At 40.6% G+C, this 19,395-nt stretch overlaps 1 protein-coding gene across 3 annotated transcripts in view; it reads right to left on the bottom strand.

Annotated features, from left to right (window-relative positions):
* UBE2Q2 (ubiquitin conjugating enzyme E2 Q2) overlaps positions 1 to 19,395 on the bottom strand; it is a 47,171-nt gene that overhangs the window by 24,877 nt on the left and 2,899 nt on the right. For all 3 annotated transcript variants that reach the window (XM_051770373.1, XM_051770374.1, XM_051770375.1), the window contains 2 exons: positions 6,857 to 6,961; positions 741 to 845 (listed from right to left, as the gene is read on the bottom strand). In XM_051770373.1, the coding sequence (XP_051626333.1) occupies positions 741 to 845; positions 6,857 to 6,961 (210 nt within the window). The remainder of the gene's footprint in view (positions 1 to 740; positions 846 to 6,856; positions 6,962 to 19,395) is intronic.

Genomic DNA, 19,395 nt, shown 5'->3' with positions numbered 1-19,395 from the left:
CAAAATTAAGCAAGTTATTTGTCATTCCTATAGTACTGTCACCACAGGAAAACCATCTGTTACACTACAGGAGCTTTTAGAAATCGTGTCATCTTAACACATACAAACAAAAGAAGATATCATAGTCTTATTAAAAATACAAAAAAGAACAGTTACTGTCAGTTACCGGTTCTGTTTTCAGCACAATACAAAACATTTTGGTTAACAAGAACATCTCACAGCCCTTCCACAACTCAATATGTCAAGTGCACAAGAAGTAAACAAGGCACCTCAGATACTCCCTACCCAAAGTAGCATATGGTCTTGAATCCCATGTCTCTGCAAGGGATCGAAGAGGAAGGAAAACATCAACAGTACTTCATCCAAGTGCACACTGTAAAACATATACACTTCAACAAAGAGCAAACATTTCAGAAAAAGTAAATTTAGGAAGCACTAGGAGTGCACAGCCATTGGCTTGAACAGTGTTTAGGAGGGAATATAGACTTGACAGCAGTGGTATCACTTACACACCTTTCAATGATACAGAAACTCCAAAGGAAATTGTGTAATATTATCACACCATTCTTAAATGGATTTTGCAAACAAAATTCAGACTGAGGACATCATAAAGCAACAGTGCTTCATATCTCAGTTCTGGCTTACACAAGGTTTAATCATTCCCACCATCTTCTTTCTTGGAGTTGGAAAAACAACTCCTTCATTGCCATAAGGAGGTGTCCACAGCTTTTTTAGTTTACCTGTCCAGCTGGCAATGGCTGATCTAACATTTCAACATCTGGATGCTGGGGAAGATTATATAATCTGCAGAGGTCACATATTAATCGCTTCAGCTGTTGAAGAAGCTATAAAAAACAAAAACATGGAAGTGGTTATAACCAAAGCACAGAGCAGGATTGAGTTTTCTTCACACATTGGTAGTGAACTTAAAGTCACTGTACAGCATTTAAATCTTCTAAGGCTGGAATTAAATGTAAAGACCCCTCTTTTCCTCTGTAATCATTGTAACCAAGTCCCCACCATGGAAACATGGCAAAGCAGAATAATGTGCCCTGACAGCATCATCCAATCCAAACACAGGTGTCTGAGCCACAAATCACTATGGAATAAGCAACTGGTAATGTTCCATAAGACAAGATGGTCCATTCCCATTTCCCAGCTTAAAAAAACCCCATGTCTTAAAAAAAAAAACCAAGGAGGAACAGTCTGAGTCTGATTTTCCATATCCTGAATTCTTTTACAGGGCACACCAGTGAGGCACTGGAGCAAGACAAACACAGTACAAGGCACAGAAGCAGGCAAGCTCTGAGCAGTCTGCCTGCCACATCTTGGGGCAGGGGGAGGCACAATCTGTTACTATCTCTGATTTCTGTTTCCACCTTGCAGCATTACACTGACATTCTGCTAACTGCAAAACACAGAACACCTTACACTCACTGTTATGCAAGCCAGAAAAATCATTTAGTTCTGCACAAACAGGCAAACATTAAGTTTGCTCACCACATTAATTAAGCTGATTTCCATAGCTGTTAAATTTCTCTAGGCAGTCTCAGATTCCTAGTTAAGGCCAAGACATGAAAGACTGTACTGCTGCATTTCCTAACTTTTCAAGGTCTTTGCACAGCTATGTCAGGAAAACAAAGAAAGGACTGCAGAATGCATCTGTAAAAGGGTCAACACCTCATTTTTTGCATCCATTTATGGACTTTTCTTCCAGACACCAAAGGGAGTTTGTCTTGCCACTTGTCAAGGGCAGTGTGTAAGACAACCAAGTCTGCACACACATCCCTCAGTACTCCTGGTAGTAACACCTGAGTGGCAACCCCCTTCCCCTGAAGCACTTCTCCATAAAGGAGGGAGACTCAGGAAATGCAGCCTCACCCAAGGTACAGCACAGACTTCTGAAATAATTATAACTCTACAACAATATTTGGTGTTTGTATACTGTATTTCTCAAAATATACAGTAAATTAAGGTAAAAAAAAAATCTATTCACTCCAAAATATTCTGCATGTCTAAAGCTATTGGACAGTTTAGATGCTCTTACCTTACCCTACCACAAGTGAAAATTCAGTCTCTCCAGAGTTAAAAACTTATTTCCACGCCCCAATCACTAGCAGTGATAAGCAAATGTTGCCTTTATGCTATCTGAAAGCTTCAGTGCTTTTCCCTTCTGCAGCAGAATTCCACATTCTGTGTAATAGGAATGTTATTCATCCACCTGAGGCCACGAACTCAGACACCAGCCTGCACTACAACTATGGCACTCCCTCCTCTCACACCACATTTGCTATTTCTGCATCATACATGACAGTCTTCCTTCACTCAAAAATAAAGCAGGTAACACCAGAAGGACTGGGGTATCAGCACCACACTTCTTATGAGCAAACACATGAGATGCGATAGTTTATGTTGCCAAAAGCTTTCTGTAACAATCACGTTTCCCATCAACTTTAAGACTCAACACTTGTTTGAAACTTCCCCAGTGTCTGAAACATCAAGGAAATCTTTTAGCAGGTAGAAATCAGGTTAATCCATCAAAAAGCTAGTTGCCAGATAGAATCAGACAGAACTAACTACTATTCTCAATATGTGCAAAAAGCTGCAAGTTGCACTGCTACACATTTTGTTGAGAAACTTTTTCTCTGCACAAACACTGCCTCATGGAGAGCTGGAGCATAAACCATACAATTTGAGGAGCTGTATTTTTTCTCACAGAGCTATGTAAAACCAGGCAATTCCACTTATTGCTACATTTTTTCCTCCACAGGAATTAATTTCATCCCCTTGATCTTTCTGCCATGGATCACCATCACTTATCCCTTATACTCTGCTCCCATATATGAAAAATCATAGGATAATTTGGGCTGAAAGGCACATCTGGAAGACATCTGACCCAGCCCCATGCCCTGAGCAGGGCCTGGCATGATTTGGTATGTGTTGGTATGTGCATGAACAGATTGTATCAAAGATTTCTGTCACATATCAATAATTTAAATGTATTTCCAGGGTAACTTCACAGGCTTGACTAATGTAAAGTGAATGCTTAACACACACACTCTGAGGTTACTGAAGAAAAGGGGCTATCAGGACACCAAGAATTTCCCTGGAATACAAACTGCCTAAAGCACAAACTAAACATAGAATGCACATCCAGAATGCACAACCCTCAGAGGATTAAAGGAGCCATGTAAGGAGCCTGCAGAGGGGAAATGCTCAAGTGACCAAATGCAGTGACACATTTATAAACTTATTACATTGATTATAATTAATACAAAAGTAACAAAAATATAAGAATTATAATACACATCCCTGTAATTTTTAATGCTTCAGGAGCTCTGAGAAGTTGGTAGTTTTTGTGGATACCATAATGCTGGTTTAGAACACAAAAACACCTCTTGGAATTCTCTGCTTCCTATGTTAACAACCTACACCTCTGAGAACAATTTAGAACAATCTTTTCCTGAAACTGAGACTACATTAGGAGGCTTTTTTATACATGAAGAGATCTTTCTAATGCAGTACAAAAGCATTAACAATTTTAGGATACCTTTGATGATATTAATACCCTGCTGGGTTCACTGGGAAACACCTTGGGTTTGGATTATCGAGAAACAGAAGTACAGTGGAAGCTACAAAGACTTCATTCTTCCACGTGTGTCTATCTACACATATACACACACTGTATCTGTGTAAAAAGAAAGGAATCAATCAGTCTTAGCCTACCACAGAAACTGCTGAAGGAGGATCCCAGTGGAAATAGGGAAGCAATAACTGTCACTTGGAGTGACCCCCATCAGCTCTCAGGCAGGCTGTGACAGCACCTGCCCTCACACACTCTGCAGCCTTGGCCAGTCCCAGGAAGTAAAGCAAAGCTTATTCCTGCATTTTGTCTCTGACTCCCAACACATGATCTGCTGCTGCTGCACTGGGAGTTTGCAAGAGACAGCATTCTTCCCTGAAATGTCTCCATGTGGGACTCACTCTGCATTATTAACACCACAGCAGCGTCCTTCAGGACAGCAGCTTATCCAAGCTGTAAACAAACTTATACCAGGAATTCTCTACTTTTGACATCTTCCATGCAAGTTTAAGGTCTAGAGAGAATTTAAGCTTCTGAATTTAAGTTCATTTCTCTATTCTCTTTAAAAACAAACCTCCAAATAGCACACAGTTATACTTAGTATGTCATGAAGGTTTGAGGCTTCAGACTTGCATTGTATAGCTTCCACCAAATTCAACTTAATAAGACAGTAGGATTTCTCTTTTGCATAGCACAACCACTAGAAGGCAGATGGCAGTTTCATACCCATCAAGTCTAATGTGATGCTGGATTTTCAGGATCTGAAAAGCAGTCCAGGAGACACTAAGGGTTGAAAGAACTGTGTAGCCCCTTCATCTGCTGACTGGAACTTGTTCAACATTGACAGTCAAGCAGCTAAAGTGTCCAAACCTAATGATATCTATGCTGATCACATTCTTAGCAACCTTTCAACAAATTTTCCTAGCAAATGCACCATGCTCATACAAGGTAACGATGCAGTTTTGGACCCACAGAAGATTTTCCAGGAAACACGTCCAGGATTTCAACATCGGAAACCAGTTTTCCTTTTACCATGTCAAATGACAAGGCTGGCTTTCCCCTGTCAAACATTTATGCCTGAAGAGCATAACTTCAGTTTCCCAAAGAGCTGATACCTGTCACAAGCAGGTAGAAAGGGCAGAGTAATACTAAAAAAAGCTAAAGCAGGGTATGTGCCAGCAGTGCTTTTAGCACATGGTTGCTGTGTCCAGTTAAGCTCCTGCAAGAGTCCAGTGCAATCTCCCATTCTAAATTTGATTGCTCCAATAACTCTGAGTTTAGAATAACATGGCACTAATGATCCTTTACTTGCAATAAGTTGAATGAAAACTGGTTTGAAACATTCTAGAAATCTAAAGTAAACTAAGTGAATTTTTAGGAGACTGTGATAAATTAGAAGCCTTTGGATTTCTACAGGTAGTTCCCAACCCCTTCCTACCCCACTCCAAAAACTGTGTGAGCTGCTCCAATGCCACTGATGGGGAAGAAGTTGCATGGAGAAAAAAACAAACTCAAACCCCACAAAGCCAAACCTTTGGAGTAAAAAAAAAAAAAAAAAAAAAAAAAGCCAGATTTTGTGGTGTTTCTATCTCTTCAACCACTCCCATCTGTCTTCATCTTGGCATAACAAGATGCAGGGTGGATTCCTGAGAAACCAATGGGCCATCCACAGGTGCCTATTACATCAACCCAGCAGCTTTTACATGGGCAAGTACAATCTTGATATCAGAAGCTGTTTTCTTACCAGGTACATAAGCAGTGTCTGTGCATATGCAATTCAGCACAGCAAGTCCCATGCATGTTTACAGCAAAGCTTTCCAGCCCAGTGCAGGCAGTCACACAGAGGAAACATCCTGCTCAGAACCCTCAGGCTGAAGCCATCAGCCACACCAGCTTCCACCTGCACAGTCTGCTGGGAAGGGTATTGAAGAAAAAGGATCATTTGGCCAGATTTTCTGATTCTATCCTGTTCTATGTCATGCTGGGCAAAAGTCACAAAGATTAAGAGATCTGTCACATTCTTCTGAATGTGGTTTAGTCTAAAGTTTAGGTTGGAGTAGAAAATACACAACTGAGACCTGTGTCTCCTGCAGTCACATCCGACATAATGCATTAAATCACTAATATTCCTCTGCAACTGTTTTTAATTATGGCAAGGCCCTCCAAGACTCTCACTCTTACTAGTGTCCTAATTATTTCTGCTAGAAGTCAAATGCATTCTAAATATTCTTTACAAAAAGGCACTTGTACATTCTTGTTTAAGGTTGGGTATGCTAGATTACCATTATGCCAGTAAACATGACAAGTAGCAGACTTTGTAAGAACATTCCCAATTTTTCCAAACCAGGCAAGAACTAAGCACACAATCCATGCAAGAAGCAGTATTTTGCAGACTGATTTGTTTTGTATGCATAAATAAAAACACAACATGTTAAAATAATCTATTAATAAAGATCACCTTTAAAGGCTATTTAATATCCATAAAGCTGAATTTGGAGTGGAAAAACAACACTCAATCACTGAATTTTCTGTATGCTGCAATACTACTCCTTGTGGAACAAACTGCATTTGTACTGACATTTATCTCCAAGCACTGTTCAAGGACACTTGAATGGGAAGTTAATTTTTATATATACACACACACAGACAAAGAGCTCCTATCACTACATGAAAAGGGTACTCAAGTAAGATATAATGTTTGAGAGGTTTCTGCAGTACAAAACAACCATTAGAATCTGTACAGAGATTTTCTTTAAGTAGCAACTGCCCAAAGTCACAACCCTGTTTAAATGTATCAGTACCTAAGGAACATTCAGATGAACCACGAGCTCTCAGGTCAAGTCTCCTTTACTGAAACTAGGAATTCTTTTTATTATACCCACATTTTGCAGAACATACATTCTCAAGAACACAAAGCTTTTGCCTTTGTAATTAATCTCTGTGCAAAGAAAATTCTACAAGAACTGGTTTTTACAGTAGTTTTACCCTTTTCATCCACTTCACTGTTTAATTATTTTCAGAGAGATTCACACTGTAATTACTGGGGCTGTAACTTTACTTAAATGCTTACTCTGTAAGAAAAGTTATCTTTTCCTACTTGCTTCAAATCTTTTGGATCACTTGTGGCTCCTTTTGGAAGAGAAAGTTGTTTTTACAAAACCTCCCAAGTGACCCCAAAACCGAGCAAACCGAACTGCTTGTTAATATTACAAAGCCAAATAAACACCCAAACCCAAGTAAATGCCCAAAAGAACCAAAAACCACTTTGCTCACCAGAGTATTGCTCTTCTTAATATCTTCTAAACGCTCTAAGACTGAAGTCAGGTTTGGGTCATCTGATTCTACAAACCATATTGGTGATGAAGAGGGATAAGACTCCTGTTAAAAAAACAAACACAAACCCCAACACATAAATAAACAAAAAAGAACCAAAGCTTTTAAAAATCATTCACCTCCAAAATTACACAACACAGTATTAATATCACCTTTTATCTTATTTTGTGCCAGGTAACACAGAAGCTTTTAACACTGCTTTTTTTTAGGCAATGCAAAAGAAGTTGAAAGAAATCCAGCCAACTGGTTCTTCTAGTATTTCATCTTATTTTAAAGTTGCTCAGATGATGGATATACATAAGAAACATTGCTGAGAAGTTTAAAACCTTGGGGGCAGGTGGAAGAGGGGGGAGAAATTTAAAAATGCAGTACAGGTGGTAATTACCACGAAACGGAACCATATGTAGCCCATGTCAAAAAATAAAACTGTATTGATGCTGATTTTTCATAAAAACACAGCTTCTTCCAAATAAAAGCTGTGAAAGTGTCCCTTCACATCACTGACGTGTCTGGATCTTATTTGTTTTGTGTGAGTTATTTAAGGCATTCTCTGTTTCTCACCCATTCAATTATATTTTTAGTAGCTAAAGACAAATTGCTGAACCTCAGTTTTATCACCCAGATATTATCTTCATATCCCCAGGTCTGAAAATTCCCTCATTATTTTGGAATTCATTTCCCTCACTGCAGTTGAAAAGGAAAAATTCCATCTTTCTCATTCCAGAGACAACAAATCATGCTTCATTCTTCCACTCTTAGAGTCAAGGTTTGAAAACTGGAGAAAAATACAACTATATTAGAGCTGGTTTTTGACAACATAAAGCCGATTTCCTTACTGACCTTCTAGGTGAGGTGCTGAACCCCACAGGAGAACCCGTGTGACTAAAGGACACCAGTTTTGGCAAAACAGACTATCACAACAATTCCCACCTGGCACCACACTCCAGCAAAGTTCCAGCTACACAGGTCTAAAATTCCCACCTGCAAACCGAAGGCTCTGCATAAACCTATTTTTTAACAGGCTCAATCCCCTTGAGTTTATTTTTTTTTCCTAAATCACAGCTAAAACCACCTTGAAAGAACACATGATATTCCCAGTATCTTTATGAAAAGACAAATTGTTCACATCTTTCATCTTCACTTCAAAGCACGCTATACACAAACACAGAGACCTCAGAATATCTCTTGATTAACTAAGGCCTAACATCTCACATGTCTATCAAGAAAGCCCAGTGCTCAGCTCACTGAGATTTCTGGCTAGGGCAGGCTCACAGATGGGCACAGGGATGTGGTTTCATCACTTTTCTCCTTTACACAACACAGCACTCAGGGAGAAGTGTATTTTCTCCTTGGTTTCACTCAACACACTCCTGAAAGACTAACCACACTCTCCGTGGGAGAAACAAGATTGAATCCCCACTGCACAGGGCTTCCAAACCATTATTTTTAGGCACTGAACTTCATTAAAGATATTCCAGGCTTTGTACTGATAACATCTCACTCATTTTTAATAACATGCAACCTACTTATAAAGTCTTCTGCAATGGTGCAATATCCTCACCTCAAGCCTTTTGCTGCACACTGATCCTGATGGACAGTGAGAAAAACCATAAAGGAAACTCTGCCAACTGTGGCCCCACTGCCTGAAGACCTGCTGGAACCAGGTATGTTTGAGACCTGAACTTCTCTCATTTAGCTCATTCAGCTGAGAGAAAGGCAGCAGAGTAAATACAACTACCACAACTTTAGATTTCCAACATTCCTGTCAGGAAATACAAAGAACAAGCAAAATGCTTCCCAAGATTCACCAAGCCACCTGTTTCTTAAAGTCCTCAGACTCATTAGAATAAAAATATTCTCCAGATACAGTCAACATTTGGACTGTGTATGCACATTCTCCTAACAGATATTTCTGGCCTTTTTCTTTTTTATTCAAGCATTTTTTAAATTATGTTAGTCCAGGTCTAAGCAAGTCTCTTAATTGCAATGATTTATAGAAGACAAACATCTGCCACCTCTCTTCTAAACCACATCTGGAATCTCAAGACTGCTTACAGAATGGAGCTCACCTCTTCACTGCCTATATTCTTCTTTTCTGACAACCTTAGTTCTCCTTTCTCCATCTGCAGGATTTCACGAACAAACCCACAGCTGGACATTTGTTATTGCAACCAGCAGCATCCCAGCCTGGGGGCCTGGAGAAAAATCTCCCAGCTCCTTGCAGCACATCTGGGATCAGGCAGGACCATGACTGACAGTGCAGACCTGATGATCAAGCACTCCCAGAGTGTGTTTGAACACATTACAGGAGCAAATTGAATGTGCTGCTGCCTCCTGCACTGGAGGACAGCCCTTACTCATGTTCTGCTCTCATTCCATTTCCTGCACTGAAAACAAGTCCTTCTGTATGTGAGAAAACTTACAGTTTGATACTGCCTGGATTATTAGCCTATAGCACATATGAATGACTGTGTCCTACAAATTATTAGCTATTCAAATTTTTAGTCTGCTTTAGCTTTTCAAACAAGAATAGGAACAATGTGCTTCTCAGAAAGGCTTTTCTTTAACATGGAGAGCTTATTTACTCAGCTGTATGAGGAAAGATTTCAAACTTCAGATTTTTGGACTATGGATATTTAATTGCACATTCCAATTTTTTCACAACAGGTGCTTAATATTAAAATACAAGTTCAAACAAACTACCATTTTGTTGCAACACTTTCTTACTCTTCAGACTTACCAATAAATATATTAACTTAAAAACAGAAATGGCATTAAATTTCTCTAGATCTGTATGCAATCCATATTTTTGGAACAGCTGATTTCCACGTGGATATGAGTCACTGTATTTTGAAATATAGAATTCACACACAAAACTTCAAACATTCTTAACTTAAGATACAAACAGGCTCAGGAGTTTGTAATGACCACAGATGCAACTTAAAACCACGCTTGTGGTTTGTGAGGCCACACAACTGCACTTCACATCAGCTAATTCTGCTGAGAGAATTAAGGCAGCTTTTTCTTTTGTACCTGCATCCTATAGAGATTGGATTTGAGCTGTTATGTCATGTAAGAAGCAGGCTTCCCAGATACAAAGACAATGCTTCATGAGAGGAAGCCTAAAATAGCAGTTATTTTAATTCTCAGTGGCTAAAAGCCCCGTTATTTTGGGCCTTTTACTATACAGCTGACAGACAGGGATTTTGTATATATAATCTATCACCCATATTAAGTGTTCCAGATCTTTTATGTAACTGCTGTAACACGACATTTTCTTGCTCTCTAAGAGTAAAAGCACAATCTCACCCCAAGAGGCTGTGGTGCTCAGACAGTGCCCAGGGCCAGCTGGGAACAGCAAGGCCAGGGCTGTGCCACACTGACATCACACCTCGCAGGAGCAGGGCCGGGACAAAGGCTGCATGTTTACAGCAGCCCAGATACAATCACAATTCATGGCATCATCACTTCTGGAGAGCCCCTGTATCAGCACCAGGACAGACTGGGAGCTTTGTCAACACAAACGCTTCTGTCACAGACCGCGGCGAAAGAATTCAGCCCACTAATAAACACGGCAAACACAAAGGGAGTAAAGCCCTGTGCTCCTGCCACGGGAACAATTCCAAACCCAATCAAATCAGTCAGGAAAACCACAGCGTATTAGAAGGATACACACGGGATCTCACTGTTCAGACATTCCATTACATCCCCTACTGAAATTTTTACTAACACTTTTGCTTACCAAAAAAAAAAAATAAAATAAAGGGGGGGCAGCAAAAAGTGACAGAAGATTCCAGGAACACACACATTAAGACAGCTTTTCCTGGGCAGGATCTGTCATCTAAGTATATCCTATCTAAGCTTTCTCATCCGTAACAATAAGGCTGTTTCCCTTGCAGTGTTATATAATCGTTATCCAGCTCTCCAAAGCCACAGCGACACAATTTCCATGTTGGTAAGAGACTTTTAAACGAGCTGTTTCTAAATGACCACAATACAGTTGAAATAGCGAGGCTGTTAAATTAAAACAAAACATCCTGCTCTCGCTCTCCTGACTGGAACAACCTGTACACACCGTTTGCCAGCAGGCAGTGGGGTAACCACGGCTGCCCCAACACAACTGAGCCGCTTCAGGAACACACATTTTAGCACAGGGCTCCTGCAGCATCATTTCAACTCACAGTTACACGGTGACAGTCCCTCATTTGCTTTAATTTCCAGATCACAGGAGATGGAAAAAGCGTGGGGGGTTTCTTTTTAAAATCCCTAGCATACTGGCTGAACAAAATTCAAAATTTCTGGTTTTAAGTTCTTGCAAAATGCCCATTGTAGATAGAACCCAGTTCTGTTCTTTTTACACCAGCTACAATTAAACTGAGCTGATTTTTGTAACAGCACTTCTCATTTTTTTTCCTTCTCAGTCCCAAAATTTTTCTTCACTTTCCCTTTACTTCCCAAAAGCAGAACATCAAACTCCCAGATCTTTTAACCAGCTTAGATATTTTGAGAAGGCTGGAACAAGACCATTCCAGATCACCCCAATCTTGGTAATGAAGTGAGTAAATCCTAATGGGACAAGACATCCCAGAGGGCTAACACAGTTCTCAAGGTGAATACATTTGCAGCTATAAACACACATCAAGTAATCGATCTGAAATCATAGATGGTTTTCCCTCAGCAGGCACCTTGATGCTACCAAGGTTGTCCATTTGAATTAAACAGCAGAACTAGATCATATATACATCCAAATGAACATCCAATAAATACTGAAGATTAAACTACACAATTAGCTACAATTTAGTACACATTATTTGCAACTGTTAGTCAACCATTCACTACTTATTTGTCACCTGTCTCAAGCTGCCTTTAGAGGGAAAAAAAAGGCACAGAGTTAATATTAACAAAAATATCAGGATTTGAGAAGATATTCTTAAAGCTAAAGTTTAGCCTGATGATCATAAAACACTAGTACTTACAGCTGCTTAAAATAGTATTAGTAGTGATTACACAACTGACAGTCTGTTTCCCATTATTAGGGGCCAAATTTTGCAAAGGCAGCTTAAAAGCAGGAAGCATTTTCTACCACTAGCTTCTCAAGTGCCAGGGAAGTGTACAGGCCTTGTAAGTCAGCAGATTGTCATCTGCCCTTTCATTTCATCCTTTATAATTTTTTTTTAAAAAAGAAAGCATGAAGGGTCACTTTCATTGAAAATAATCCAAATAAAACCATTTCCCAGAAACCTCAAGTTACTAAACCCGCCAGAATTGGTATTTTCAAACGTCCAGCCGTCACCATTTACTCTGTTGCACAGCTGTTATTGAACATGACAATATTCTATCATTTGCACTTTTATATAGAAGACATTTGTCATTTCCTTAAAAAAATCTAACTTTTCAGTGATCCAGAGTTCTAAAGGTTAAGAAAAGTGTTTGCAATGGAGGGTTTAAAAATGAAGTTTAATACTGGTGGCAGTGAGGAAGCAAAGTGAATTTTACCCACCTCTACTGAACAAGAGGAAAACTTCAACCTGCTTTTCCTTTTGAATTATAAAATACTATTAACTTGACCAATCCATATATACAGCAGGACATCATTTATTCACTAGAATTCAGTTAAATAGAGATCTTTAACTGTTTCTAAGCCACAGAAAGCAAGCTTGGAGTTGTTTTACTTTTCTTCCACTCTCCCTAAAGCCTGACATGCTCAGATCCATGAAGGCAATTGTTCCAACTGCTGTGTTTAGTCAGGCACCAAATTCAACTGTCTGAAATAAGTCTCTCTCTTCAACATACAAAATCACTGCAGTTCTACCCCAAGTTTAATGGCTGTTTGGACAGCTACAGCCTATACAAGACAATCCCAGGGGAAGCATCATGCTTTGGTTGGATCCCCAGAACTGCAAGAGCTTAATCATCATGCACCTTTGCAGGAGGAAGGTGAAAGAATCCCATAACCCTGTTCTGTGTGGGGTCTCTAACACACTCAGTGCTGCAGAAGCCCAAACCTTCAGGAGAGCATTCAACCAACACAACCAGCAGGGTCAGGCTTTGCTTCTCCCACACACACTCCAGGGAGTGGGGCAAGTGCAGCAGAGTACCTTGTTCTAGAACTGTGTATGTTATTAAATACAGCCATGCTAGAGATGGGAGAGGCAAAGGCTGTGCCTCATGGAGCAGGAAGGCCATAACAAACCACAGAGGTAAAATCCCTCTGCAACCACAGACTGTCCCAAACAAAAATACAGCTCTCTGTACAAACGAGTTCTGCTGACTGCAGAAGGCTACCATGAAGGTAACCAGGAGGAAATGTTTGTAAAGAGAACACAGAATGGTTCTAGAGACCCTTTTTGTCTTCACAACCTCCCTCTGGGCAGGGCAAAGGCACTGCCCTCCTGCCCAGTCAGGCTTCAGGCCCAGGAGCAGTGCTCTGACACTGCACCTTCTGCAGCCACTTCCTGTGCCAGTGCCCCTGGACAGCAGCACATTCCTACAGAGCTCAGGGCTCACACTGAGGAATACTGTCTGCCATATACAGATCCAGCAGCATCTGCAAGTGCCAGTCTTCATAAGATGACCACAGCACAACTAAAGTATCAACAGGGACAGTATTTCAATGGCAATTCACTTATATACAAATTATTCCAAAACCCAAGCAGTTTGTAATGGCCAGCTTCATCTGCACCAATTCACTTGTTCAACCCAAGCCTGTGGAATTCTTTTGAAATTATTATGGAATCTTTAACTTTTTTACTTTGTGTACATCCAAGATAAAAAATAATGTTTCGACTAAAAAAAAACAAACCTGAAAATTTAAGCAAATGCTGCTTTCAAACAGGCACATAGAAGAGGCAAATAATTTCAAATACTGTGAAATAATCTAAGCTGCTTTTGTGTTTTACTTCCATATCTCTCTATCCAGGTACACACATCTGCCAGTGCTCAAACATCATTACCTGAGAAGAAGTCAAAACATCTACAGCCGAAGTAGCAAAGGCACAAATCATCACTTCACATGGTCACAAACACGAATGCAGATGTGGCATCACAGTTCTTACATTTCTTATGGTCAAGCTCTTTCAGTCACGTTTTTACTGCCAGTCATTGTTCAAACTGTTTAATCTACACCAAGTGTCACAGCTGCCAGTTCAGCTCCATGAAACTGTGTGTGACCCTTGGGGATACAGGTTTATCATACTCTCCTATCAGTTGCCATGACCTCATCCTCTCCCCTTACCAAAAAAAAAGGCAGAAGGCTACTTGTCCACTGTAACATAACTAGACAAGTAAAATAGGAATTTTGAGTATAAAAGGAAGAAGAGGCACTTTTCTGATAGAACAGTTACTGATCACCACTGTGAAGCAACATTTTGCTCTCCAGGTCATCATCACAATGCAGCATGCCATCTCTCCACTCAAAGCAATTCAGAGAAAAAACAAACACTCCTAACAGTTTTGTATGGACCCAAAGTAAAAGCCCCCAAATGTTACTGTACTGCTCAAACACAACTCAGGCCCGATTTCACTAACAGCACAGCAAGTGACAATTGTTCAAGAGCAGTGTGTAGTCTCTGAAAATGTAAACTGTTGCTGAGGGCCGACCCAGCTAAGCGAGCTAAGGAACGTTGCTTTGCCAATATTAACAGCAACAAATAAACTTACAGGTCATCCACACTGAACACTGAGCAAAGCACACAGTATCACTCCAGACTAAGTGACTTGCTTGCTGGGAAGATGGCTGTGGAGCTGAGATGACACCCAGGGTATTACCATAGCACCTCACAGCAGAGGGATCAAGCTGTCCTGCTCCTCACACACAAAAACCCCACTGTGTGCTTGTCCCCTCATCTTTGCAGTTGTCAGAGGCTGGTTGTTTGGGAGCCCTCAGGCACAAGGGGTTCTCTAACACACACATTACATGTGCACTCAAGCTGGCAATGCTTTACCTAATGAGAGCTACCCACACAAACTAAAGGGAAAGGTATTTTGCAAATCTGATTCTCCAATACTCCTTCTTTAATAGCAGCACAGTGTCTTATGTGCCCAAATTCCTGCAGAAGTCTAATTAACTGAAACAAATTATCAACTCATTCTAGCCATCAAGAGTTATTAATTACCTACTTCTACAACTATACAGATGAGTACATTCTGAAAAGGTATCATCACAACATCAGTGTCACAAAGCCAGAGTAGCAAGAAATGGCTTCTAGTATGGCTAGGACTAAAGAACTGGTTAGAACTAAGTTGTGACACATCCCTCTCTCCCCAACTCAACTTGATAAAAAAAACTTCCTTGCAGACCTGCTCTTATCTTTAATCACTGCTGTTACTCCTCAGCATGCAAAGTCTGATACCACTTCTGCTGTCACCTAAAAAATCCAGGCTTCTCCTTCATTCTGTTTAACTTCAGCAATTTACATCTTTCAACTGTTCAAATCACTCAGCATCCCCTTCCGTCAGTGCCCTTTCCCCCTCTCTGAGAACAACCCTCCTCTTTTCCACCTTTTCCCTTTGCAGAATTGCAGTGCTCCAGACACACCTGCAGACACACACAGGGGTTTTTCAGGCTCACCCAGGGCCAGGAGAGGTCCTGCTGCTCTCCTGCCCTTCTACCTGACAGCAGCCCAGCCACCAAGCCCAGCCCTCCCCTCCCAGCTGCTCTGCCACAGGCCTTCACATCCGAGCCATTTACATGGAACTTTGTCCCCCACACGCAAAATTTCAGTACCACAGCATTCAACCAGTGTTTACCATTAATAAGTTGAATACCACAACTCTTACCACAGTTATTTCCTACTTCAAAAATTCAAGGAAGCCTGTGGTATCTTGTACACCACCGCTCAGGAACGCTTTGATTTTTTTCTAATGCCACTATGCAAGTTTTGACAGAGCTTATGCTCCTGCCTTTCTAAATGCACACTGAAGAAGCTGTTCCAAGATCTGCAGTTGTATTGAACTCTCTCTCAGAGGGGGCAAAAAATTACAAGGTCTGAGAGAAAGGAGAATACAGTTCATACTAAATCCTCACACATCATATATTAGCTACCCTACAGTACTTAATACACCAGGATGTCTTGTATGCAAGAGATAAAAAAGAAAACACATGTGAGGTCATTATTTTCATACCACACTTAAGAGATTACAGCTGGAAGCAAGAAATCAGTAAGACATACACTAACTGGTATGCTTGTTTCCATCAAAGATCACATTAGCTTCAAGTGCACTGCAAACAGGCAGGCTGATTGAAGATCTAAACGTTAAATAGCCTCTCCTTACTATAATCAGTCATTTAATTTTCCAATTGTCTTCTAGGAGGTGGTGAAAGGTCATTTTCGTTTCTCCTACAGAGTTTGCAGCTGAAGAAACACAGTGGAACGCATACTAAATCATCAGCTATCGTGTCTCTCCAAAACAGAACACCACCATTCATAACTTAAAGGGAAAAAACCCAACCTAATATTCAACTTCAGCCAGGAATTCAGGGTTTATAACCCTTCAAAACTACACAGAGGCAAACAACCTGACAGTACTGAACCACAGTCCACACTGAGGCATAACTAAAACAGTGCTCATTTCTGCTAGTCAGCTTCTACAAGCACTTGTGCCTACCAAGAAATTTTACCCACTCTTTTTCTTTTCTAATAATAATATGATTTAGAGAACTGTCTCCATCTTTACATCTTCCAGTCTCCTGGAAGGAATTAGATTTTACAAGTAAACAAACTACTGGCAGTTAAGTCTAGTCCAGCTGTCACAGCAACAAACAGACAGTGGTGGAGGCCCAGGGGCCCGATGTCACCTCGGGTGCTCCACCCGGGAGTGGCCCCAAGTGCCCCCGAGGGCTCGGCCGGCACCGCTGGATCCGGGCTCCGCCGGCACCGCTGGATCCGGGCTCCCCCTGTGCCCTCTGTTGTGCTGGGACAGCTGTTTGTGCAGCCACGCACTGAACCAGACTGGGACACGGTCCAGGTCAGCACTAACTCAGGAAAGAATTTTTACATGGCAGCCAGGTCCTTAATCCAGTAAACTCAATTTTGGCCACCTCACATGGCACCCAGCCTTTGTTGGGCTGCGAGCAACAGCAGCATTACAGAGTGCACAGGACACCACCACACTTTGTTCCTCCAACAACTGTGATCTCCAATTCACGCCGAGGTTATCAAGTCATCGACACACAAAGCCTCCTGAACAGTTCACATGAGGAAGCATGTTGAGTGAATTTATTCTTTCGGCAAAACTTTTAATTCTTTTCATTATCAAAGTGCACAGAGAGCTCTTTCAAGGACCACAACAGTCCCAGTTCTGAACCTACTGTATCATTAACTCACATGAGTAACCCACTGGAAATAAGCACGATCTCCTCTACACTGAAGACTCAACATGAGCCAGCCTTTCTGTTTGAAGCCCACCACTGTGACTTTCTAGGATATTTCAGAAGCACTTCATACATTGTAGAGAGGAACTGTCTGCAAAGTCCTGAAGTTTTAGTTACAGCCTTTCACACATCACACAACCAGGCTGTAATGTCAGAAAGGTCCTGTCTTCCAGATGCAAAAGACTCCTCCTACTCTTTTTTACAATATTCTTTTTCCAATTACAGTCTTGGCATAGAAGGAGAAATTAAAATCTTTGCTCTTTTAGTAATTTTTTTGTTTAATTTTGGTTTGCTAAATAAAACAACATTAAATGTCTCAATTTCTATTGCATAAGTTATGTTTGAAAATAGTTGCTTGAGTGCCTTTTTTAGATGACCACTATTGTATCTAATTCTAGCCAAAACCTACATATTATCAAGACAAATCTACATGTGCTTTTATACAGTCCTGGTATCCACATGGTGCAAAAAAAAGGTCTCAACCTCACTACAGAATGTCTAGTGATTTAAAAAAAAAAAGGTCAATTAAAAAGAGTCTGAGGTTGGAACTGAACACCTCATTCATTATGTGGTTACTTCTGCGTACCAATATATAATATTTTTAAAAGGTTACCAGGCATTACTAGGAGTGAGTTTAATATTAAAATCTTATGTCTTTGAAGACCTGTGGCATGTTCTAATACACTCACTTTCTGTATATACCCAACTTGTCAGAGCTTCACAGATAACACCTTTTCATCCATCCTGGTTTAGAAGTGAAAACAAAGTGTTCCCCCCTCGATTGCAGTAATCTGCAGACAGCAACCTCTTCAAGCCTTTCACAGCAGCTCCTAACTCCGATTTAGCAGCAGGGTGTTTTTCAGGGAAAGCAGAAGATCGTTCTTCCCAGCAGAGGCAGGAGTTCACTGAGTCAGCCACATCACCTGAACTGAATCACTGCTGTGTGAAGGGTATCGCTGCTCAGCCCAGCCCTGCATCTGTTTGGGGCAACTGCTCCCACTCACAGGGGGCACAAAATCCCTTCTACCTGCAAGTGTTACCTGAGGACACAGAATTTCAGTAGTAATTTTGTGGGGGGGAGATATTAATATCCAGTTCCTCATCTGAAGAGATGATATAAAAAATGGGAAATGTTTTACAGTAGTCCAAACCAGTGCTTTTTGTTGCCATAATAAGGAAAAGACTTGGGTGTAGAATAATTCTAACACACCCTTGGCAAAACTATGACCTAAGTCTGATAAGGTACCAAACTGAAACTAAAGACTGTATTGAAGGACACTTACCTAAAGTCATGATCAATAAACACACTCCTTTAAGTAAGGCCACAATTTTGATACTATTTCAAAAACCACACAGAACAGGACCAGGCTTATTGAACTTGATTAACTGGAATAGTCCTGTCAAATAAAAAGGAAACCTGAGAAAAACAGAAATAAAACTCCAAATGGAGACACTGCTGCTGGCATAACAAAATGGGAATGTGAAGGTACACAGCCTGAACAAGTTCAATAATTAGACAGTTCTCAGGAATAAGCAGCAATGTTTCTGACAGGGATGACTCCACCCTCAAGTGCCTCTTTTAAAATAATCTGATTAACCATGTAAGCTCCAATATGGGTCACTACCAGAAATAGTGAAGGACAGACTTGGGCAAAGTTTGGCTGCCATTCTATAAAACAGAAGAGCTATCGAATAAAATGTATCCTGCTTTAATTTCAAGCAGTGTTCAGTGTCACAGGTAGGCTATCCCTAGGATGCTGCAGCTAATACTGAACTTTGACAGTTCTACAAACTCATATTGCAGAGACAATCACCAGTGAGAAATGCCAGGGCAGACTTCTAATTAAAATGTGAATTTTAGTCTAGGAAACTTGTGGAGACCCACACAGTTCCTAAGCAGATATTCTCCCTCACCTCTCCAGGAGAATGTTCCCTCTTCCCTCTGCCTTCATTCTCTCTACTGGAAAACAGAGAGAGGTCCATTGGGAATATCAGAACAACTTAGTTATCAGATCTCTTTTCAGACTTAAATTCCTTCCCTATCAGCCATTTCTCCATCCAGTAACTTCAGCATCTCTACTCACTGCTAGACAGTTTTCATTTTAGG

Source organism: Manacus candei, unplaced genomic scaffold (assembly GCF_025592945.1).
Source record: "Manacus candei isolate 608988 ecotype Guabito, Panama unplaced genomic scaffold, ASM2559294v1 h1tg000119l, whole genome shotgun sequence".
NCBI lineage: Eukaryota > Metazoa > Chordata > Aves > Passeriformes > Pipridae > Manacus > Manacus candei.
The sequence above is the reverse complement of the archived record's forward strand: the minus strand, read 5'-3'. Positions and strand labels throughout refer to the sequence as shown.